Source organism: Protopterus annectens, chromosome 8.part0 (assembly GCF_019279795.1).
Source record: "Protopterus annectens isolate FY-2018-M chromosome 8.part0, PAN1.0, whole genome shotgun sequence".
Classification (NCBI taxonomy): Eukaryota; Metazoa; Chordata; order Ceratodontiformes; family Protopteridae; genus Protopterus; species Protopterus annectens.
The window spans coordinates 1397953088-1397979920 of NC_056741.1; the positions used below are offsets into that span (position 1 = coordinate 1397953088).

Below are 26833 nucleotides of genomic sequence, written 5' to 3' on the forward strand. Positions count from 1 at the left end.
AGGTTAGATGTGCTGTCACCACAGATGGTGAATCTCAATGTTAGATATGCTGTCACCATAGATGGGGAAGTCTCAGTGTTAGATGTGCTATCACCACAGATGGGGATGTCTCAATGTTAGATGTGCTATCATCACAGATGGGGAAGTCTCAATGTTGGATGTGCTATCACCATAGATGGGGAATCTCAATGTTAGATGTGCTATCATCACAGATGGTGAATCTCAATGTTAGATGTGCTGTCACCATAGATGGGGAAGTCTCAATGTTAGATGTGCTATCACCACAGATGGGGAAGTATCAATGTTAGATGTGCTATCACCACAGATGGGGAAGTATCAATGTTAGATGTGCTATCACCACAGATGGGGAATCTCAATGTTGGATGTGCTATCACCACAGATGGGGAAGTCTCAATGTTATATGTGCTGTCACCATAGATGGGGAAGTCTCAGTGTTAGATGTGCTATCACCATAGATGGTGAATCTCAATGTTGGATGTGCTATCACCTTAGATGATGACTCTCAATGTTGGATGTGCTATCACCTTAGATGGTGACACTCGATGTTTGATGTGCTGTCACCATAGATGGGGAATCTCAATGTTGGATGTGCTATCACCACAGATGGGGAATCTCAATGTTGGATGTGCTATCACCATAGATGGGGAATTTCAATGTTGGATGTGCTATCACCACATATGGGGAATCTCAAGGTTAGATGTGCTGTCACCATAGATGGGGAAGTCTCAATGTTAGATGTGCTATCACCACAGATGGGGAAGTCTCAATGTTAGATGTGCTATCACCATAGATGGTGAATTTCAATGTTAGATGAGTATTACCATAGATGGTAAATCTCAATGTTGGATGAGCTATCATCATAGATGGGGAATCTCATTGTTGGATGTGCTATCACCACAGATGGGGAAGTCTCAGTGTTGGATGTGCTATCACCATAGATGGGGAATCTCAATGTTAGATGTGCTATCACCACAGATGGGGAATCTCAAGGTTAGATGTGCTGTCACCATAGATGGGGAATCTCAATGTTAGATGTGCTATCACTGCAGTTGGGGAAGTATCAATGTTAGATGTGCTATCACCACAGATGGGAAATCTCAATGTTAGATGTGCTGTCACCATAGATGGGAAATCTCAATGTTAGATGTGCTATCACTGCAGTTGGGGCTTCTCATTGTTAGTTGGGATATCACCACAGGTGGGGATTCTCAATTTTTGATGTGATATCACCACAACTGGGGATTCTCAGTATTAGATGTGTTATCACCACAGGTGGGTATTTAGTGACAGACATCTTTTAGTAATTCACTTGTAAAAAAGAAATACAGCGACTCACACAGCAAAAGTTAAATAAACACCAAATACCACTGGGTAGTAATAAATAAACAACAATTTAATAAAGGTAAGTTCTTTCGCATTAAGAATGACAATGCTTCATCAGACCAAATAACAATATTACAAAAACTTCAATATAAAGCCATAAAACTCCTACCAATAATAAAATTAATTAAAATCAATTACTTGTGTATGTGACTCACAAACATAATAAAAGATCCAGCTCTGTTCTCTCACTTCAGTTTTGTTTCTCAAGTCACCTCCTCTCATACCTAACTATACAACCTCCAAAACAAAAATCTTAAAGGTAAGATTTTAGAACACCTCAGAGACATTAGACATAATAAGACCAGCAATGCTCTAGCTACACATATTTTTTTTGTTTTGTTTTGGAGGTGAGGGATGTTTGTGAGTCACATACACAAGTAATTGATTTGCTGTATTTCTTCTTTTTACAAGTGTATTTCATTTGTGGACTCCCGCAACACTATCTGATGCTTTGTTTTAGTTCCATGCATCTTTTAGTAATAGCTTTAAGGGATTGGTATAACTGGTATAAACGTCCCCTAATCTGAACCAGGAATGCTTGCTATGACTGTACCGAACTTATATAATAAGGTAAGACGTTCCAGATCTACAAGTCATAAGTGCATAGCTGGTACCACTAAGCCAGTATTACAATACTGGACATGTTTTGCTGTCTGTTTAGATAGTTCATTCATGTTTAAATGGGTTAATTCCCATTCCCCTACAGCTACACAACTATAGAGAGTAAAAAAATCAACATTCGTTAAGATCAGTACCTTAGGAAGTGTGCCGTTAATGGCTTAATACTTTTTATTGTAGTTTCTTACTTATGTGCATTAATGTATTAGTGAAAATGCAGTTTGGGTTTAAAACAGTTCACATGCACACAGTTTAGACCATCGTCTTGTTCTAGGTATATTAGGTTACCATTTATAGCTATCTTTACGAAGTAAATGCACCTTAAATGGAATTAAAAATATAGCAATAAATACACTTGCCTTTGATGTACATAAAAGAACAGACAACAGTAGTTATAAAATCACCCCCACCCCACCCCAGCAAAAAACTTTTAAAGCTCCCTGATCTGATGAGTCTGTTTAGGAGGTTGGGAGGGTGGCCTAATGGTTAAGGTGTTTGCCTTACAAACACAAGGTGCAGGGTTTGAGTCTCCCAAGGGACAACTGGCTAGGCTTACAAGGGCAGTTAGCTTAGTACTAACCTATGAACACGCAAAGCTGGAAATTTAGTGAGACCAGATAGCGATAGCGAATGTGGGTATGCTACCAAACACAAACAGTCATTATATCCATTACACGCATGAACCATGGTAACTAGTTTTCTGTAATTGGGGACGTAGATCTACATAGACAAAGATTCTTCAATGCTATCAGGGCCACATGGTCTGCCATCTTTTCTCACATTTTTGTAGAAGTAATGCATGCTCAGAATACCCTATCACCAATATCACCATCTTTACCTAGTTTTCTAGTCACCCTCAAATACAGTTCCCAGTCCCTTATTCAGGTGCAATTAGACCCCCCCCCCCCCTGTATCTCATTTTTCTCCTTTTGCTTTGACCTTGGATGGAGGGTGCCACAATCAATGTTTTTCTGCTACTTGCAATGACAGGGTAGTGAATCCTTGCCCTTACTACACGATAATGTCTGCCATTGTCTTAATTAGTTAGTGGTACTGCAAAATGACCACACTTCTGCATTCATCAGGGGGCAACACCTCAGAATTTTATCATGTCCTCAAAATGTTTCAGCCCTTTACCAGTCCTCTGGCAGTTCAAGTCTGTGTAAGAGCTAGAACCGGAAAAGGCACAGATTGATATTCCCTCTTTCAGCAGAGAAATGCCAACGGTGACTATATCATGAGACAAAAAAAAAATCTGTATTTTCCCATGTAGTTCCACATTTGTCCTCTTGCTGCTAATTCTTAACTTGTGTCCGGTTATAAATAATTTATAAAAATCTCAACATTCATAGCAATTTGGGGTATACCTTCTTCCAGTCTAATCTAACAAAGACGTAATCTTTAAGCTTCCCCAAAATGGTACTGTATATGAGATGACTTACACTGTCTTGCTCTTGGATTATTTATCTACAATTGCCATCTCCAGATGTGGTCTTAAAAACTAAAAAAAAAGTAAATGACACTACATGATGTTATGAGTCAGTCTAAACAACACAAAAATTTCAAAATGAAAAAACAAAATCTGCTTCCTGCTAAATGATACAACTGCAAAGATTTGTCTGGCCAGACTAAGAATATAAAAGTAGAGAGTATTTATGGGTGCACTGGGGCTTCTCTCCACCTGCAAAAGCCAAGAGTATTTATATACTTCAAATTCAGGTTTTGATGTTGTGCTTTGCCAGTAAATGATTTTGTACTACACTATGACTGTTTCACTGTCCTCACTTCACAATTCGTTGTTTCATGAAGTAATGGCTTAATAACATAAAGTAGCTCCTAAGTAAACCTTATCACTTCACCAGAAATGCTGTCCCCATCTATGTTTGCCTTCTTAAAAAATCCTTCTACTGTTCCTTCTATGATATCTTTAATAAAGTTGAAGAAATCATCTGCAGAAGGCACATTATGTATCCATTATCTGGAATCAGTACTGTAACATCCATATTCCAAATGCCAAATGAATAATTCTACATCCTGAGTTTTTGTTTTATACAATCGTATCAGACAACTATGCTCAGTAATCCGGATGCTTACTCGACCTTTTGGCTATGATCAAGTGTAGAGTTGTGTACAGCTAGAGCTTCTGAACAGAGTGGGCAGTACTTAGGCATTCTTTTAAGAGTCTTTAGACAAACAAATTAGAAAAGATTTTCAACAAAGTGCATTACAAACTTACACACTTGTTTAAAGGGGTTATTTAAATGCTTACTGTAACAAATAAAGGCAAAGATTCTTTTTCTTAACCACAAACTCTCAAAATGCCAGACTAAAGACAAATTCTCATAGCTGAAGTGCAATCTGCTAACATGTTCTTTAACAAAAGAAATTACCTTACACTGCCATCTAGTGGCAAAATCAAGCTTTATTACATCTATGCTTTTAAAGTGGTATATATTGCTAGTACTTCAAACAGACTGTATGTAACAGCTTAGGACAAACACTACTATTACAACTTATATAACAGCCAAAGCCATAAAACAAACTAAAAGTCTGAACTATCTAACTAGTCCAAGTAGCAATATCCTTTCATCATTATATATTTGAGTGTTTCTTGGAAAAATATGAAAATTTATCCTGTGTTCACATGTAAATATACCTGGTGCTTTAGCCTGTGTTCACATGTAAATATACCTGGTGCTTTAGCCTGTCTTCACATGTATCTGTATAATTTAAGCCTGTGATAGCATTCCAGACCAGTACACACTAAATCTTTCAGCAGTGCCATCCAATTCTGCTCATCAAACCATTTATGTTTGTCAGTTTTATCTAGGTAATTATTGCATGTTTGCATACATAATTAATTTATTTATTTTCACTTTTTTTCTCCTATTCTCTTCCAACAAGCAAGTCATCTACCAGCAGCTATACTGACCCATTCATTTGCTGAGATATAATTGTGCTGTTACTGGTGGATAGAATCACATTAGACAACCTCAACAGAGTGCTGCTCGCTATATTTTTATCTGTGACTGCATAACTGACTTGAGGTTTCTTCTAACAGATGTTTTTCCAATTGGCTCAGTATCTGCATATAGTAGTAGTTGGTTCAAAACATATATTTTCCTGCATACGGTAGCTATTTGCTCAGTTTGTTTTTTGTAATCTTTCTAATATATCTTTACCATCTCAAAGTGCTTACTCCTCTCTGTACTCTTCTTTTCTAGACCTAACACCACTCTTAAGTATTCAACTGCGGTACCACCTTTATCATTCTTATAAGAAAAGCGCAGTCCGGGTCTGAACTGTCTGCAAACAGCTAAAGTTGACTTTGAGTATGTGTCTACCTGTTTGAGCCAATATTAATTTTCCCCTGGAGAGCACTCTGCTTTGGCTTGTAAGCAGCCCCCCCCCCCCACACACACACACACACACACACACGCGCATACACACACACACACACACACACACACACACACACACACACACACACACACACACACACTCACACACACACACACTCACTCACTTATCTTCCACTTTCTCTCTTATTCCCTTCTGTTAGCAAATAGTATCCATAACTGATCAACACTGTGTGTTTGTTAATTTAAACTGAGACCACAGTAGCCTACTGATACAACGTTATCCTGTTTTTCCACCTGAGAAATGGTTAAGAAATGACTTACAGTTTCAGAGCAGTCCTTGGTCAATTGTGATTGTTTCTTAAACACAAACTTGTCTTTGCTTTGGCTCATTAGCAGCAGTACAAAGAACTGCCTGCTCACACCCTTGTTCTCCCCTCCCCCTTCCCTGTTTATTACCTTAAGACAATCCCAAAGTTAATAAATATTACCTGTGGCAGGCACCATTTTTAAAACTACAACCACCCTTGTCACTATCATATGTTAATTTATCAGTTAACTCTGTTACCTGATTGTTTCCAGCCCCCTCATAAAAGCAACTAACAGGGTCTCTACCTGCTTCGCTCCCAACCCTGCCCCCTATTCTCTCCCGCCCCCAGTGGTCCCACCTTTATTACACTCACAAACACCTCCCATCTTTCCAATAGCCAACCACAGCGCTAACCCAACACTACCTCCTCCATCTTCCCACTACTATCACTCCTCCTCAGCTAACATGTACAAGCATACCTTACCTATGCTCACTGCATGCACTCTCCTTGCATACCTTACATCCTACCAAAGCTCCATCATTCCCCCACACAACCACTACCACTGTACTACTACTCACACCAACACTCATGTCTCACCCTCACTCAGCTCCCCTCCCACCAACTCAAGAACCTTCCCTATGCACCTCCCACATATTCTACCAACTATATTACTCAAACATAAAGCATCCCTACAACTTAACACAGTAACCCTCCCACCATACCTATTACCCAAAGAGCACAATCATAAAGTTTCCCTTATAAACAAACCCATTCAAAAACTGAGAAAACTAATAACCTCATCCATATCAAAACTAGCCCTAAGTGGAGACATCCACCCTAACCCTGGCCCTACCATCTCCAACCCCAATCCTCATAATCAGACTAGAAACCACAACTTCTCCTATATTACAGCCAATAGAAAGCCAAGTGACTTCTTTCTACTAAGCCTAAATATTAGAAGTATATCCAACAAAGTCCATGAGCTCCATGCCACCATAGACTTGTACTCCCCAGATATAGTCATTCTGACAGAAACCTGGCTAAAACCTCACATTACCAGTGAACAAATACTCCCTACAGGTTATGGCATACTAAGAGTAGACCGGCTAAACAAGAAAGGAGGCGGTGTAGCTATAATATTTAAACAGCAGATAAACATCCAGATCTTAAAATCATCAGCTCCACAAATAGGCAATGAAGAAATAATATATACCAACCTCAAAATAAACCAAAACAAAACCATCAACATAACTGGATGCTACTTTCCACCTGGCCAAAACATCTCTCCACTAGAAAACCTCCTCAGCTAGTCTACCCACCATCTCCCTCAAGAAACTATCATTTTAGGTGATTTCAATATTGACTGGCAATCCTGTTCTGGCAACCATCCAACCCATCATGTAAACCTTCATGGCTTCACCCAACTAGTCCAGTCACCAACCAGGATAAATAAAAACTCCAGCAAGCACATTACCCTGGATTGGATACTAGTCAGTAAGAGCCCCAGTCATATATAATAGGCTGCTTATCAGATAGCCTCAGTGTTCACTCCCCAACATTCCTACTCAAAAAATACCTATACCAAGCTAAACCTGTCATCTACCATCAAATACGTAAAAACTAAACTTTAACCCAATGACATTCATCTCATCCCTCAAAGAATGTAACTGGCATCCTCTAAAGTACCTCAGTCTTGATGACACAGTTGAATTTTTTAATACTACCTTCCTGAGCATCCTTAATTACCATGCCCCCATAAGACTTTCCAGAATCAAAGCACAACCCTCCCCATGGCTACAGAAAACCACTAAGTCAGAAATGAAAAACAGGGATAAAGCCTGGGAGCACTGGCGCAAAACCAAAACCCCCTCAACTAGACAGAAATTCCTAGAACTACGCAATAGAGTCAAAAAGCTAATAAAACAGGACAAATTCCAATACTACCAGTCTGCCCTAAACTCCTCCCAACACAGCCCCAAACAATTATGGTCCTTCATAAACTCCATCCTCCACCCAGGTAAAGTCAGTACCCTCCTCCTAACATCCCTCACTCCTCAGAAAATATTGCTACCTCATTCAACACACACTTCACACAAACCATACTATCACTAGCTAAACAACACAACCCCCCTCCCCTCCAACCCACACCTTCAACTAGTAATCTCCCCACTGCCTTCTCTTTTTCTCCTGTACCTACCTCCAACATAAAAAACTCTTAACTAAACTTAAGCCCACCAAATTAGCAGCAGACAACCTCCCAAGTGAATGCCTACAAATCGCAGCTGATGCTCTGGCCTACCCAGTATCCAGCTTGATTAAACGATCTCTGTCAGAAAGTTACGTTCCCACATTGTGGAAAGTATCACATATAATTCCCCTCCACAAAGGCGGACCCTCCACAGAACTAACCAATTACCACCCAATAGCTATTCTCTCTCCACTCTCCAAAATACTAGAGAGATGCATACACTCTCAGGTCTCAGACTACCTCCTTACTAACAACCTACTTTCCAATACTCAGCATGGTTTCCGACCAAACCATAGCACCACCACTGCCGTACTCTCCTTTACTAACACTATCCTTCAGCATAAAAACAACGGCTATCTCTCCTCTGCTACTTTCCTAGACCTATCTAAAGCATTTGACATTGTCCCACACAAACAACTTATCTCTGTCCTCAATAACCTATCCGTCTCACAATCAGTTACCAACTGGTTTCAGAGTTACCTGTCTGACCGCCAACAATCCGTTGTATGGCAGAATGACATATCTTCCCGGCTACCTGTCTCCATAGGGGTTCCCCAAGGATCCATCCTTGGACCCCTACTCTTCTCTGTTTTCACCAATAATCTAGCCTCTGCCACCAAACATGGCACACTCATACAATACGCAAATGACTCAACCATCATCTGCTCAGCTCAGTCCCTACCCAAACTGCAAAAAGTCACACAGGAAGCCTTTTCCTCTGTTGAAACTTGGTTATCTGATGCCCAATTAATATTCAACCCAAACAAAACTAAATTACTCATCTTCCAACCAACCAAACTTACTCAAAACAACTCTCACTTTAACATCACAGCGAAAGACAACACCACTATATACCCAACTGAACACTCCAAATTACTAGGAGTGGAAATAGACAATAAACTAAAATTTGACATTCACATATCCATGACCATAAAAAAAGTCCACAAAAAAACTAGGAACGTCATACAAAAATAAGCAACTTCTCACCAAAGCAGCAAAGATCTCAATAGCAAATTCCCACCTTATATCCACCCTACTTTATGCCTCTCCAATATATACCAACCTAAGGCAATGCGATCTAAACAAGCTAGTGACCTGCTACAACAAAATTACCAAATTCGCCACAGGGGCATTCTACCGTAGTCACCACTGTCTCTCACTTGCTGAACTGGGCTGGCTTGAATTCCCTCACCTCCTTCAATGGTATCAACTCTCACTCGCCCACAAACTAGTAAACCATCCACTAAATGCCCCATCCCTACAGAATCTACTCCAACCCTATCGCACCACCAGACCACTAAGATCCAGCAACAAAAATCACTTGCAGATCACTAAAGCCAATAACTCTGCTGGTGAAACACTATTCTCTTGCACCATAGCCAAATTATGGAACTCCCTCCCACCCACAATTACCTTCATACCATCATGCACCCACTTCAAAACTTTACTAAAAGTGCACCTAAAAACATGCTGGCTATGCCCTTGCAACTCCCACTCTAATATCACCCACCCCATCCAACCACTACCTTTCTTTCCACTCTACTAACTACCTTGATTATAGCAAGCTCAGATGCTCATAAGCCTAGTACTTATTATACAGCAGGAACTTCTTATTGTAACATTTGTTAATGTCTGTTATGTACTTCACAGATAAAGATTCTAGTTGTCTACTGATGTGCTATGTTCTTCATCTGTAAATATGTTGTAAGTAATTACTATGTAAATTGTTAATCGCTATGTAATCCAATGTAACTATTGTCTGTTTATTTTAACTGTGGAGCTTTTCTCCCCGGGCCTCCGCTGAAAATGGACCTACGTCCAGTCGGACACTCCCGGTCAACAAATATAAATAAATAAATAAATAAATTTGTAACCATTTCCAAATAGCTTAATGTTTAAGTGTTCACTACCTGCCCGGTAGAATTGCTTTGATCACAAGTAGGCCTCGCTTTCCTTTCATAAAGGAGTCAATGAACTGGTCAGTTATCTGGCGCGTGAGGTTGTTTCCAGGTAATATGTGAATTGGTTCTCTACGTGTTTTGTGTATAACAGGCTTTTCCCTTGGTTTTCCTGCTTTTAGAAGCAGTCAGACAATTTAAGAAATAACTACTACAGGTAGCTGAAATCACTTAGTCATAAAAAATGTTTTAGCTCCCACAGACCCTCTGTAATTGTGGAACACTGTGTAAGTCATGCACATAAAGTCTGCAGTTAAGCAACTATTCTTGCAGGCTTACTGATATAAGAAATGTACTGCCAAGGACATTCACCTGAAGCTCCCATTTCAAAGGGTGGTAAGGTCAGTACTTATGTGAAGAAAGTTCCAACTATCACTCAGGTGATAGAATGCACAGGTAACCTTCACATTTAAGAAAGACACATCTGAGATTTATTAGAACCTGAAATGTCAGAGGCATACAGACAGAAACTGCATAAAGGTGTACTTTAACAAGGATTAAAGGTCACCTGTCTTATAAAGATGATTACGGTATCCTGGCAATACTAGATCTGGGCAGACGTATATCAGCGGACTGGTCATTTGCCAATTTAAAATAATGAAAGCTTCCTCCACGTTACCTAATAATACTTCCTTAATAAAGATCCTCTGTCTCCCTCCAAACATGAATTATATCTGTACATAGCCAGAAAATAATAATTCATTCATTCTCAGATTACCAATTTATTGTAATTCATTGTCCCAGGTGAGCTGAAGCATACCCTGGCACTTCCTAGGCACAAGGTCACACTGACCCAAAAACTGTACCTATAATCTTGGTTAATAAATTCAGCTCTAATTTCACTCTGCTTACTATGCCTCAGTTCCCTGGCATACCAGCTCAGTACATCCTCTATCATTGATAGTGACTAAGGGACCTCGCCAAAACAAAAAAACACAGCACCTCCACAGAGCCAGACAACCTACCCATCTGTTTAATGGAAAGCTTAAAGTATCACCTAACAAAACCTTTCCTAACATCTTCAGTCAATGTTGCACCACAGGATATGGATCTAAAGACTCCAGAAATGTTTTATTCATCACCTCCATAGAGGTGGCCCATCTACTGTGATAGAGAACTATAGGCCCATCAATCCTTTTTGTTTGTAAAACCATGTGTCATATTATTGTAAAACTAGTCAATAAGAACATACAATGTTTGCAGAGTCCGGGACCATTACTTCTCTGTCAAGAGCACATCATGCCTTTTTAATCATGTTAGCTTCTTCAAAAAAGACACCAAGGTCCTAAATAAAGGACTTCTACTCCACTGGATTTAGCCAAAGCATTTGATACCATTCCTCACTCTGGCATCATAAATAAGCCATCCTCAACTAACCATCAACCACTTTGTAGTTTACTGGATGACTAACTATATCAAAATGAGCACAGTCAAACAGAATAAAAGGTATCTCTTTAAAAAGTGAAATGGAAATAAAAGCATCAGTCATGGCTCTGTCCTAGGCCCTCCCCTTTTGGGATTCTATTTCTCTGAGATAGAGACAAATGATGATAATTTTTGGCTAACTAAATCCCTGATCACTGCCAGTTAGGGATCATCTGAACATCCTATACTGTCTTTAAATTCACTAATACTAAAGCAAGACCTTGATCACACTAATAACTGGTGCTCTAATTGTGGTCTCACCCAAAATGTGAAGAAGAAGAAGAAGAAGAAGAAGAAGAAGAAGGAGAAGAAGAAGAAGAAGAAGAAGAAGAAGAAGAAGAAGAAGAAGAAGAAGAAGAAGAAGAAGAAGAAGAAGAAGAAGAAGAAGAAGAAGAAAAGTATTATAACTCTTTTTTGGATGCAACAAGTTTTTATGATAGCTGACTTTTAAAGTTGTTTATTATATACCAGTGGCATACTCCATAATTGTATTTAGATAATTCTTCATTTTTATGAGACAGGAGAAGGTATATTTTTCTGTAGGACTGGACTTAGACCAAATGACTCTATTTCGATCAATAGGCCTGGCTTCCACAAGATGCCTCACATTAGGCTGTGACAGGGTCATTATGCCTTATACAGCCCACAGGATTTGCATGAGAAACATTGCATCAGAGTTCAAGGTATTTTCCTGTTTGTAGTGTTACTTCTTCAGTAGCTATAAGTCTTGTTAAGACAGTGGACAGCACTTGTGACTAATCTAGTACTGGTAGTATTGCAGTTTCACACATTTGTATAAGTTAGAGTGTTAGTTGCTCATGCTCCCATCAGCTGCTGCTGTTCAGTGCTCCACAGGCTTCGGATCCAATAAACTGAGGTCAAGTTAGCAATCTGATTTTGTGTGTTACACCAGTAATTGTCACAGAAGGTAATAAGGCTAGGCGTGATTTGAAAACTGACAGTAGTATTGTATTTTTCTATGTTTCTTTTGCTGATATGTGGCATGTGATTAACTGCTAATGAATAAAATTATAAAAAAAATAACTGTGCAGTACTCTGCCTCAGCCAGTACGAAACAAACATCAGTAAGCACAAATAAAAAGTAACCCATGCTGTGATGTAAGAACACTACTAATCACCAAAACTTGGGGCAGAATGTTACCAGTTCAATGGTGTAGCAGCAGTTACAGACAGGTGCAAAATAATCACATCACTTCTGTTATGTAATCATCCCATCTCTTTGGTAGCTGTTCTCAACTGCTCTTAAGTTTTTCCTGTCTCTTCCAAACCTTCTTTGCCAAATCATTATCTGTTTTCCCCAACTTGGGCTCAAAACACCATAATCTGTTCTGTTTCACTTTCTCTACAACCAAGCTGCTTTGGCTTCTGCTCTGTCATCACTCCTTCATTTGACTACTTCATCAAACTTTAGACCCATAGCTATTCTGTCACCTCTAGCTAAAATGATGGAGAAGTGTGTACACATACAACTCATGCACTACCTCACACAGAACAAGCTGTTGTCCAACTTTCAGCATGGCTTTAAGCCACACCACAGTACTACTTCTGCCCTCCTCTCTTTCTCTAATGTCATTAACCACAACCGCAATAATAACAAGCTATCCTCAGCACTCTTTCTAGATCTATCCAAGATTTTGACATGGTTGATCACAAAATGTTTATAAATACATTGAAGGCCTTCTCCTTAAACAACCATGCACTCCAATGGTTTCAATCCTACCTGCAAGGCAGGCAACAGGCAGTCCTATGGCAGGACAAGCTATCATCTCATCTACCCATCACATTAGGAGTCCCCCAGGGATAGATACTAGGTCCCCTTCTTTTCTCCATCTTTATCAACAACTTTCATTCAGTCATCCCAGATGCTACCTGCATTCAATATGCGGATGACTCCACCTTGATTTGTTCTGACACCTCACCAACTACTTTATTAACATTAACCCAAAATCCTTTCAATACAATGGAAAAATGTCTCTCCAATCAACATCTAATCCTAAACCCCAACAACACTAAGCTGCTCCTCTTCTCCCTCACACGCAGGACCCCCCTGCCACCCTTCAACATAACCACTAACAATGGCACTATCGTCTCCCCAGAAGCCCAAACTAAACTACTGGGTGTCATAGTTGATAACAGCCTGAAGTTTGATGTGCATATCAATCAAACTATCAAAACCATTAATAAAAAACTTGGCTCTCTTTACAGAATCAAACCTTTCCTTACCCCACTTGCTAGAACTGCAATTGCCAATTCCCATCTACTATCAACTTTTCTCTACGCCTCACCTCTGTTCTCCAACTTAAACAAAACAGATCTTAATAAACTATCATACTGCTATAACCACATTGCCAGATTTGCTACTGGCACAGCCTACTGGGCACACCACTGTCACAACCTAAATCGCCTAGGATGGCTTGAACTGCCTAGTCTACTACAGTTCAACCAGCTAATAGTGGCACATAAGGTCCTTTACCAACAGAAAATACACCTGCACTAAAAAATATTATCAGCCCCTACACCAGCACCCGGGCCAATGCAATCATCCACTAGACTCCTAGTTCAAACATACAAATCCAACTACTCAGCTGGGGACTCTCTGTTTGCCAACAATGTTGTAAAAACATGGAACAGACTCCCAGCTGACTTGACCCTAGAACCCTCACTAACTCAGTTCAAAAACAAACTCAAGAAATACTTCAAAACTCATTGGTTATGTCCTTGCACTAACCACGACTAGTGACCTCCTATTACTTAGGTGCCTTACCTTCAGCTACTTCTAACCTTTTTCTACCACACCATTTCAGGAAGGGTCAATTGTATAACTGCTGCTCAGTATGTCTTAAACCTGAATGTAATGTTATGTATGTTTAACTTTGAAAATAATGTTATGTTTTGTAAAGTATTTTATAATAATTACTATATGTGCTAAATGCTGGTATTGCTTATGACTGTAATCTGCTTGAAACTAGCATTTACTAAATGTTCAATGTGTATTATTATCTTGGAGTTTTTCTCCCTGGGCCTCCGCTGAAAATGGACATATATCCATTTGGACTATCCCGGTCAACAAAAGTAAAATAACTAATTCTGTTCCACAGTGTGCATCTTACTACCTGTCTGAGGCACTTCATCTGCATCACCTCTAGCTTCTTCAGCTGCTCAGCTTTCACTGCCCAGTTTTCAGTACCATACAGACGTACTGGTCACACCACTGGTTTGTACAGCTTGCTCTTTAGCTTCTTTGACATTGCTCTGTCATACATTAACCCTGACATTCTGTGCCAATTTGATTGCAGCACCTCTGATTCTTTGACCTCTTCATTCAGCCTCCCCTACTCGTTACCCCCCCCAGATACTTGAAGCTATTAACATGTTCCACTATTTCCCTTCTATCTCAGTTTTCAGCTTCTTCTCCATTGCCATAAGTATCTTGTCTGTACTCAGTTTCACCCTATGTGCTGTCTTGCATTCTATTCACTAAAGTTCCTGTTCAACATCTGTTTGTAATGCCACATTGTTTGCATACACCAGATTTGTTTATCTGTCTTTACCAACCTGCTTGCTATTGTAGTCCATCACAAGAATGCACAACATTGGGTTCCAAACTGACACTCTATGAACCCTGCTCCCACTTGAAACATTGCTGAAAGCCAAAACATTGTTTATACTTGTGTCATTGGTCCCTTGCACATAGCCTATAGTAATTCTGCCAGTGTCTGTAGGACTTCAAGCTGTCTCAGCACTGCACAAATCAGCTTTCTTTGTACCTTTTCATATACTTTCCCTAAGTCTATGAATGCCCAGTTTTGGATCTCTGTCAACATTTAACATACATTTTAACCTGTCTATCTTCAGTGCCATGCGTTTATTACTGTACTTTTTAACCCATCTATCTCCAGCACAGTGGGTTTGCTAACATACTTTTTAACCCGTCTATCTTCAGCGTTGTGGGTTTGTTAAACTGTCATGGTTTGTCAGCCCCATATTGTTTTTAGTGAACATTTAACTCCATGTCTTTTTCTTCTTGTTCCCTTGTTTCTACTCTTCTACAACTGGTTACCATAACTACTTCCTTCTTCACTACAATCCCTCTTATTTTGGCTTTTCTTTCTTTGATAACTGCTACTTGTCCCACACGCACAGACACACACACACACACACACACACACACACACACACACACACACACACACACACACACAGACTACTTTGAATACTTCAAGTACTGTTTCTACTCACAAAGGGTCTACTATGATCTTTTTCCATGTTTTTCTCACTAGATATGTTTTTGAAGCTTTGTTCTCTGTGCCTCTGCTAAAAGGGATCTTGCATGAACCAGCTGGACTTTCCTACTAACCAAATGTAAATAAATAAATAAATATTCTCCATTCAATCAAGATACTCCTTTATTTCCATACTGCAATAAATATGCTGTGGAGCCATTTCCCCCAAAACTCATCCAAAGTCTCGATCATATCTGCTGTGACCTCATCTGATCCAGCTGCGTTCCCTGACTTCATTGTCCTTAATGTTGTTCTTACTTCTTTTAGAGGGACTCTTTTCCTCTTTCGTTGTAAGCAGTGTATGAGGCAGCACAGATTTTGTGGGTTTTTCTTCCTTCAGACATTCCTCGATCAGGTTGCTGCTGGCAATCCCTTATGCATGGAGACTGATGACTATCTTTTTTACCTTTCTGTCTTTACCATGCAACCTGATATCAAGTTTCTTTGTGCAATCTGCTGTCACTTTCCAGAAGATAGTAGATTGCCTCTGATGCCTTGTTCTTTGACATTGCTTCAGCTCTGTTATGATCTTAGTTAGCCAGCCAGTATTCCTTTTAGCCAGGTCCATCTTTTTTATCTCCAACTTTTTCCTAAACTCATTCATTCTTTTGATAACTTCCTGGACTTTTGCATTTCACAACTAACCCTGGTCTATATTTTCTATCTCCCATTTTTGTCTTGCACTCCTTCTTTCTCATGATAATTTCCTGGAATTCTGCATTCCACCAGCTTTCTTTATATACCTCATTCCCATACCTGGCTCAGCCACATACCTGTTCTATAGTCTTCACACTTGTTGTATTGAGATGCTGCCATTCTTCTTTGGCTCCACCTATTTCCTTTCCTTCCTGAGTTTACAATATTTGATTCTACCTCAATGCCATTTCCTTACTAGGAGGAATTCTACCAGAGCTGCATGATAAATCATCATTCACTTTTATATATATATATATATATATATATATATATATATATATATATATATATATATATATGTGTGTGTGTGTGTGTGCGTGTGTGTGGCTCGCACGTGTGCACGTGTGTATAACAGAGAAATAGATTATATTCCTATGTGTGTAGTTCATGTCCTTTAAGAAATACAGATCAAAATGGAAATTTTGTGTAACTGTGTATGTGTCTACACATAATCACACACGCAAGATATATATAACATGGAAAACCAAACTTTTATGTAGGGAAAACAACCACTTGGCCACCAGGTTAAAATAAGAAAAGGAAACATATTTAAACCCACCCAAGTGGAGGGCTTCACCAGCATGCCCCCCACTCCCCCCAACTAAATATACCAATTCGCGATTGCACTACACTGGGGAAGATGGCAAGGTTCAGAATGGTGGCCAAGTGGTTGTTTTTCATATGTAAAATTTTGGTTATCCATGGTTTTGCATAGTTCATGTTTCAAAGAAATCATCTCGGTGTTTAGCATGAAAGGAGACCCATATACACACACACACACACATATATATATATATATATATATATATATATATATATATATATATATATATAGTTTCACTTTACAGTCCCGAAATACTGAAATACTGAAATTCAGTATCTCAAGACTGTAAAGCCGAAAACTTAAAAACCTGAAACCCCAAAAGCGCGAAATTCAAAATCGCAACTGCCCACATACACACTCCACACACAAACAATCACACATACACCTTCCTCCCTACACTACAAACCAACACAACACACACAAATACAACAAAACAAACACAAGCGCGTACCTACATATAAGAATGTATAAGTTTCAGATCATCTGATGAAGTCCAATTGTTTTTGAACGGATGAAAGTGGTAATCATTAAAGTTTCTGGTGAACTTCTATGCTCAGCTTTGGAGTTTTGTCTTTTCTTGTAAAAGAAGTATTTAGAGTGATTTTGACACATTAAAATAGTTCATAAAACAAAGACATAATGAAAAAAAAAACATTTTTTATGAGTTCTGACGTGGAGTTTTCCTTTAATATTTCTCAATTAGTAAGTTCAAATGCATATAGGAATTATATTCTGTGGTTATTTTATTTTCATACTTATAGTATTCATTTCTTTTTGACACAAAACAGTGACCATATTAATACATTTTGTAAAGGAAGGTGTAAACTCACTTTTCATTTCACCGCAGTCATTTTCCTCGCTGCTGTAATAAGCTCTAGAGAAATGGGAACTGAGATCTAGGTATACATCTGGGAACACAAAAAGTTTAGTTTATATACATTTATCAGACCACAATGCTTGTAGAAAGAGCCATTAATGACTCTTGAAATAGTTCTTAATTGATTTATTTATTTGCTTCCTAAGTAAATGTCCTGTTTCTTCATTAGCTCTTTTTCAGCCAAGTCTTGCCAACAAACTAGCCTGTTTTATAAGGTGGGAAGAAATGGAAATACATGGAGACGTCCCTACATACACACAGTTATAAAATGTAAATTTCACACAGACATTGACCATTAAGTCAAAACAGAATACTAGAATGTGACACTGTGAGGCTGAAACTCATAACATCTTGGCTTTTACTTATTGGCACTGACTATTGGCTAGCCAGAGTTTCAATGAAGAATGGGGAGGCGAGAGTGCAGGGAGCAAACTGTAGGTACCTATTAGCCTTTAGATATAAGAAAGCACTTCTGCACAAAGAGGGTAGGAACCCAAGGAACAGGGTGCCAGAATGGGTGGTGGAGAAAGAATCTGTGGAGGTGTTTGACAGGGCATGAAAAAGGTAGAGAAAGGGGAGGGGGCAGTAAACTGTAAAACCACTAAAAGGGCAGACTAGATGGGCTATTTATCTCCTTCAACCATTAAGCAAATGTGATGTAAAAGGGTGGTTTCTAGTTAAAGGCAAAGTAAATAAAGGTATGACGAAAGGAAGCTACTGAGATTATGAGGAGATGAGATAAATGGAAAGGAAGATTCATAGTATTCTAGATTGTGAGAGATCATTGTGAAATGAAGAGCTTTATGATAGCTACTAAAGGAATGTATAACAAAATAATCTGGGTTACGTCTGCATACCCTTGATTACTGCATGTTGGAGTATATCACACTTCCTAAGAGAAAAAATATAAAAGTACTACAGCTAATTCATTGAGAACTGACCCACAAAGCTTTTAACAGAACACAAAGACATGAGTACAAAATGATTTAGCAATCTGTCAACATATTATGCAAGGTATATACATTTTCCCTTAATAGAATGCTTGAGCACACTGGCTCAAAAAAGCACAGTGACACAGAAGTCTTTAATAAAGCACTCATGTTAACCAGTCAAACGTCTCAGTTGGGCACATTTTTTTCATTTTTATGACTTTCTCTGCACACTCCTACCTTCTTCCAGTCTCAAAGCTTTTTTTTTTCATTTTTTTAATTGTTTTGGTCCCCTTGGACTTCTTTTATACTGGTCTAGCCTCCAGTGCCCACAGGTGTACCAGCATCAACTGGTTCCAGTGATGTTTACACTAGTTTTGGATCCTAAGGGTGTCCTGGAATTTCGAATGCCTGTGTTTCCATCCGGTGTGTGTGGGGGGGGGGGTATTTTATATACCCTACCCACTTCCCCATGCTCTCTGGTTGCATCTGAGGATAATTCCCTTTTTTTGACTACATCTTCCCTTAGGGAGCATCACCACTGAGTGCCCTCCAGGACAGGCACTCCCATCTCAACCTGCCACTCAGTCAATTACTCAAGCTGCTAACAGAAACCAGGGCTGGGCAATAGTTAGGTCTTTATCCCTCTACACCACTGAAGTCACCTTTAGTCCCAAAGCTTTGAGGTTACTTTATTCTGTCTGATTCTAAATATTTTTTAACTAAGTTTCTAAGCAGCATTTTGCAGACATAGTGCAAACAGAATGTATATCTTTGAATAAAATAATATTATCATCATCAGTGAAACAGGCAAATGATTATGCTTAGACCCAACTGTTTAGCTGGTTAAAATGACTTAATATTTCTTGTATTCCAGATGTTACAACAGAATCATTAAGACCTAAATACTCAGACGACTCCACTGTAGATACAGATGATAAAGTAACAGAATCCAAAGGTATGACCTTCGCTGCATATTTTGATCTGTACATTTACGTTCTCTCTCTCTCTCTCTCTCTCTCTCTCTCTCTCTTCATCTGTAGATAATGCATGTGAAGTAAAACCATAGCTAGAGTCTAAGCTGACACCTGGCCTAGTAAAAAATAAATACAGACAAGGCACTCCTTTCTTATGCTCTGGGGTCTTGCATATATGCTGTGTCGTTCTGATTGCATAGTAAGTTGGTTAGCAAAAGGTGTACAAATAATGACTAATGAGGTTAATTATAGCAGTATAATAATCTGATTATTTTTAACATTTTAAGTGGTAGCTGAATTATTACAGATGTGTATCTTTTATTTCAAAACATTAACTGATTTTTAAGACATAATGCCATCACAGAAAAAAATATCTTATAATAATATTGTGTCAAAAGCTAAAAAGCAGAATTCAATTGTCATGTTTTTGTTATTTTAGACATACAATTCAAGCATGTTTTGATTTCTCGGTTATAATGTCATAATGATAAAGCACAGTTTTCCATCAGAAATCTGTATGAAAAACCTAACCATACTGAAGCAATATCAATTATGCTATGCTTTGAGGCAGTGTCAAGTGCATCAGTCTGTGAGTTAGCACAGAGGTGTAAAGCTCTAAGCTGTTAGTGAACTGCTTCCTGTGCCCATGGTACAGGGTTTGATTCCTTCTACATTTCTTTGCCTACAATGTGACTCTAACCAAGTTACTTAACCAGACAGTCCTCCTGGGTAGCCCCAGAAAAGTGTGAGTTGTGTCCAGTGGCTTTATTTGGTAAAGAAATCGATAAAATTAATCCCTACGTCACCCAATGGGTTGCTAACTGGCTTACTGATAGAACCCACACTGTAAAAAGTAGCCGACTCCAAATCCAGCTCCAGACAAGTGACAAGTGGTGTACCTCAGGGTTCAGTCCTGGGACTGCTCTTGTTTGGCATCTACTTCTCTGAAGTACAGGCCAACACTAAGGGACTCTGGCTAACAAAGTTCGCAGATGACTGCAAACTGGGAGCCATTATTGAATCCCCAAATGATGTGGATACTCTACAAAAGGGCCTTACAGAAACAGATGCTTGGTGCCAGAGCTATGGGCTCAAGCTCAATGCCAAGAAATGTATAGTTATCCCCTTTGGGAAAAAACATGTATCCATGAATTACCATATAGGCGGCAGTACACTAAACACCAAAAGTGTGACAAGAGACTTAGAGGCACAGGTGGACAGTGGTCTCACCTTCGATAACCACATTGCCACAACAGTCAGGAAATCCTTCTATGTGGCACACCTCATCACTAAGGGCTTTTCATCCAGAAAAAAGGAGGTCATTGTCCCACTGTACTCACCCCTCATTAGACCCATTATAGAATACAACACCCCATTTGGTATGTACCTCTCAAGACATCTGCAACAACTGGAAAGGCCGCAGAAATACCTCACTAAAAGAATCACAGGCCTAAAGCAGATGCCCTATGCTGACCGCCTTAAAAAATTCCAGCTATACTCTGTCGCATATCGTCTACTCAGAGGCAATCTCTGCTTAACATACAAGGCCATGTCAAACCCAGAGCTGTTGGACACGCTACACTTAAAGAAATCCCAATCCCTCAGAGCCACACACTCCAGGGATCTAAACCTTGTCATCACAATAAACAAAACATGCTGGAGGGATAGGTTCCTGACCCAGAGACTCCCCAGACTCTGGAATAGATTGCCCATACATGTCAAGCAGAGTGCCTCTTAGGCCCTCTTCAAAAGGAACCTTGACGATTGGATGGGAGAAAGGAAATTCACCCCAGGGATCATGTCATTTGCCCTGCTAGACAGGGGTCCAGGGAAGTAAATAGTGTGGGAAGAAATAGCCAGGGAATTGTTATGGCAAGGCTTGTATAGGCCCTAGGGCTGATAGCCTAGTACCAACCTATGAACCTATGAACCTATAAAATAAATAAATAAATAAATACATAGATACATAAATAAACAGCCAGTTAAACAGTCTCCTCACACTGTAGTATATGGTACTGCTGCCAAAATAAAACTGGCAAACCTACAACAGACAACTCAGTTTGGAAGAAGTACAACATGGCCCCCACAATGAACATTAAGAACATCACAGGTCTTGCATTATGTAAGATATTTGAAACTTAAGAACCACTGTATTTCATAGCAGGGACAGGAGAAAGAGAGCAAAATAGGATTGAATTATTCAGTTAAATATATATGTACTACAAAAATACTGGGGCTGTTGTGGACAATTACAGTCTTTTTCTACTGAGGAACTTGTATCAGTTTAGCTGAGAAAGACCTCCTGAACTTAGCACATGACAGTTGACATTCTGTAAAGGGCCAGCTCACCATTAGTCTGTGCCAAGCTGCTCGGCTTACACTAATCCATAAAAAGGGAATTAAAAAGAACATAATTATCCATGTTTGAACACTACAGGAAACCAGAAGGAAGATTAGTGCAGCCATACCTAGTTCAAGAAGCTATTGCCCCCTGCACCCTAGCATTGTGACAATGTCAGGCTGGAAATGCAACTATAATATAAGAAGTGCTTGGATGCTAATTCATTTAATGTACAATAACCAAAATAAAGTCCTCTATTTTCTGCAGCTGGACAGAGAAGCAATAGCAACATCGGATATATTATCTGTAGACATCATGCCAAAAACTGTAGATGTGCACTACAAATCCCAGCACTGCTATCACTTTTGTCTCATGAGCACTTGCACTTTTTGGTGCAAGTACTCATTGTGGCTAATAATAAAACAGTAAAGCCAAACTAAAAAAATAAATGAATGAATAAAAAAAGCTGGCATAAAAAACAGACAGACTTTATTCATCAAACATATTCAGTAAGCGCTTTTGTGTCTGTAATAGTGAGACTTCTTCAGACTGAATAATGCAATTAAAAAACACATTTAAATACTAATTGATTACAATCACATGACACTGTGCTCAATGCTTGAGCCTTTTCCTTTTAAGGTAGGCTACAAAATCTTCTCAGCTATTGAGTCCAGGTGGACAGCATGCATTTAATTTCACCTACCATAAGTACTCTCACCAACTTAACTCATCCTTGCCAACTTAACTCATCCTCAGCATTGAACATTTGCTCAAAATCCTTAACTTCATCTAAAACAATAAACTTAAAATCAATATTGCACTTGCTTATCTAGTAATGCTTACCAGGAGCATCTATTGCATGTTTGTGCTCATAAATTCTCTTAAAAAATTCTCTTAAAGTGTGGCCAATATAAAATGAACTATAAGATTTGCAAATTACTAAATAAACAACATATTTTTGATTTGCAAGTATAATGTCCCTTTAGTTAAACTTTAAAATTGTTTATAACTAATTAATTCACACCAGCATATAAAAAAAATCACAGAAGTTGCAGGCATAATGCTTAAACATCCCTGTTCTGATGCTTGCTGTTTAATTCTGATTTATTTTGGTCTGGAAAAAAGATTTTGAAACTATTTCCTCTCTTTTGAACAAAAACAGGATGATCTCCTACTGCTTTATAGACATCAGGGCAGCTCTTAAATATTTTCCAGTTATTCATAATTATGTTCTTAATAGCCCTGGTGTACACACTATTACTAATTTGCATGGAGGCATTGTAATCAATGTTAATAAATTAATGAGATGTAACTCTATTGTTTTTTCTAATATCACACATTTCTTAGAACTTGTCCTGTACTAAAATCCTGGGATAACCCCTGTTTAAAAATTGGTTGCACAAACTAACCCCTTCATGAAAAAAATCATCATCTTTCGTTATCAATCGAGTCACTCTCATTAGTTGACCTTTTACTATATTTTCTTTTTTCTAGAATGTATACTAAAATGTAAGTATGCATTATTCTGCACATTACTTTTACTAATTCTAGTGAGCAACTTCCCATTCTATTTTTAAACAACTACATCCAAATAAGGGATACTAAAATGTTGTGCATAGATGTAAATTGTAAATAAGAGTTGACATTGTTTATAGGACTTAAAAAACATTCAACAAATCTAACCCTCTTTTCCAAATCATAAACATGTCATCAATAAAATGTTTGTAGATAACTCCATTATCAAAAAAATTGTCAGTTAAAATGTTAGCCTTCTCCCATCCATTTATGAAAATGTTAGCACAACTGGGTGCCATTGCGGCACCCATTGCCACTGCATTTGTCTAGCAATAAATTCTGTACTTAAGTTCAAAAAAATTATAACTCAAAATTACATCTAATATTTCCATTAGAAGGCCAACTGTGTTGCAAGAAAATACCCTGGAAATTATTAATTCAGCTGTGTTTCCAATCCTTCCTCATTAGGAATAACAGTATATAGCAATTTAAGATCAAGAGTAACCAACAGATCAGAATCTAAAACATTAATATTTTCTATCTTCCCTATGAAATCAAAAGCATCTTTGATATAAGAATTGTTTAATTCCACAACTCGTTGCAAATGTTTGTCTACAAAAATTGCCATCTCTTCTGTTTTGCCTTTTTCACTAGCAACAATAGGCCTAAACGGGAGGTTATCTAAATCCTTATGGATTTTCAGCAAACTGAAAATCCTGCTAAATTTAAGGCAGTCCACTCTTAAATATTTCCTAATATTTTCTGTGATTCTGCCACTATAAAACCATTCCTCTGCAAAGGAATCAATATACGAATAAGCTTTTTAACTTTATTGAAACATCCCAACCTATGGTAATTGTTGTCTGTCAACATTTCTAACATCTTACCATCATTACAAGAGAATTCCCCTTGTCTGCTATGGTAATCAAAATACTGTTGTTATTAATCAATTCACAGAACACTTTCTTTTCTAAAAAAGACATGTTGTAATATTTGTACTGAGGTTTCTTATCCAACAATTCGATAATTTGCATCTCAGTCATAATTAAAAACATCTCCAGCTCTTTTTTAAGTGGAAGATTAAAAGATAATTCCCCTTGTCTGCTATGGTAATCAAAATACTGTTGTTATTAATCAATTCACAGAACACTTTCTTTTCTAAAAAAAGACATGTTGTAATATTTGTACTGAGGTTTCTTATCCAACAATTCGATAATTTGCATCTCAGTCATAATTAAAAACATCTCCAGCTCTTTTTTAAGTGGAAGATTAAAAGTATTAAAAGAGCTGGGTTTATAAAATAATAAATGTCTATTCATTTCATGGTCATATAAACATTTAAAATGTAATTTTCTGACCTAACCTCTGAGGCTATTGATAACATCACATTTATTAGCTCTCCTCGCTGGAAAAAAATTCCAGCCTTTACTTAACACTTTACAAGCCTAATGACTTAAAACCATAGAAGATAGATTAATAATTTCGAAACCATGTTCATTGGTACCTAAAACTTCTGTTTATTTCTCTGTTTCCTATAATTCTTTTTTTGAAACCCCTGCCAAACAAACCATTCATTAAAGCAGCTACATCTGCCCAAGTCCTGCTCGAATTCCCCTCTTTCTGATGTATATGGATGGGCTGAGAATTCTGTGCATATTGAAAATTTGTATAGCCAGAAGACGTAACCACATTAAAAATATTATTGGTTTTATTTTGTTGAATGCCTTTAGCTGAACACTGAGTTAAACGTTCAGACCTCTATGGAACATTTATACTGCTGTTATTAGAAACAGTTGGATCATTTCTGGCTCCCGATTCAGCTGCTTTCAGCTCTTCCAGCTTCAATTCACTCCCAACTCTCGGATCAGCCACTCCCTCTTTTCATATTCAATGAGGTCTCTGAAACTTTTTAGTTTTCTGTTTCATTAATAATTCATTTTCCTTAACCAGCTTGTCCTGTATCACACAAAATTTGGTTTCAAAGTTTTCGACTGTAATTTTGTCTTTTAAAGAGAAAAAAGCTGTGCTGATTTTCACATTTAAATTCTCGATCTTCTGCGTATTCAAATTTGCCAGCACCTCAACATACTGTAACCCCACCTTCTGATTGAGATCTACTCATTTATCTAAAATTCTTTGAGCAGATCTTCCCCAATAGGCATTTTAGTGAACCTTAACCTTTTTGGCACTCTTTGAGCATGGAAACAATTGTCAAAATACAAAACATCCCATTGTAGAAGTTTTAATTTAAAAAGATCTTTTTCTAGTTCTTTAAAAGCCTCCAAAAAGCTGGAAACAGAGTTAGTACAATTGGGACTCACATTGAAACGATCAGTCGACGGAGCTTAAAGGCTTGCCATTGCTTCATTACTTCTCATTGGAATGCTGTTAATATTTCCATTGGTATTCCTCTGGCCAGTGGAACGGCTAACACATTGTGATTAAACAAAAGGCTGCACAAGATTTTTATAAATCCCACAAAGGTCTCTTTCAGGTGACCAAACACTTCAACAGAAGGTAGAAATGAGGTCATGTGTAAGTGGTTTATGTGCTGTTTAGTTTATTTCATTCTGTTACTACATCAAGCACAGTACCACATATTGGAATGAAATAGACTGAAAATTAGATTTCATAAATTTTAGGTCTTTGGGCATAACTTTCTTCTTGGACATCTACTTGCATTTGGTTGTCTTAATGCTTGACTTAGATCTTAGTCTGTGAAAGAGTGCTGAAAAAGTGCATGAAATGCATGGCAGTCAGTAACTGAATATATCTGTCATTTGCTGACTTCGTAATGCATAAATATGTGGGTCTATATAAAAGTCATAGAAACAATGACTTCTGAAAACCAGCCTTCCAATCCCATACCACATTAAATACTGCAGTCTCTGAAAAAATGAAAAGATGAAGCAGAAATAGTAGAATGTGAACTGGCAATGTTTGATATGGCTTTGTTTTATGTTATTGCAGAAGGTAATATAATATGCAACTCAACTTAAAGAAATCCACTTGATCACAGAAACACTTTTCTTTTCTTCAAAAAAGATTTACATGTGTGCCCTTCAGAAGTAAATACAATACCAAATTTAAAAGTAAATCCCCTTTGGTGGAACCCTAATATAAACAGGGCCTTTAATAAAAGAAAAAAATTTTGCACACAAAAATAAATATAACTAACAAGATACCAATAACATTCTTGCTAAGCTTAACAAGGACATCCATATCCTGATCAAATCAACTAAAGCCAGACATGAGGTAAAAATAGCC

The 26833-nt window shown here is 38.2% G+C and overlaps 1 protein-coding gene across 4 annotated transcripts in view; it reads left to right on the plus strand.

Annotated features, from left to right (window-relative positions):
• The window catches only part of LAYN (layilin), a 375483-nt gene that overhangs the window by 273427 nt on the left and 75223 nt on the right, over nucleotides 1–26833 (plus strand). For all 4 annotated transcript variants that reach the window (XM_044080992.1, XM_044080990.1, XM_044080993.1 and 1 more), the window contains one exon: nucleotides 19611–19691. In XM_044080992.1, the coding sequence (XP_043936927.1) occupies nucleotides 19611–19691 (81 nt within the window). The remainder of the gene's footprint in view (nucleotides 1–19610; nucleotides 19692–26833) is intronic.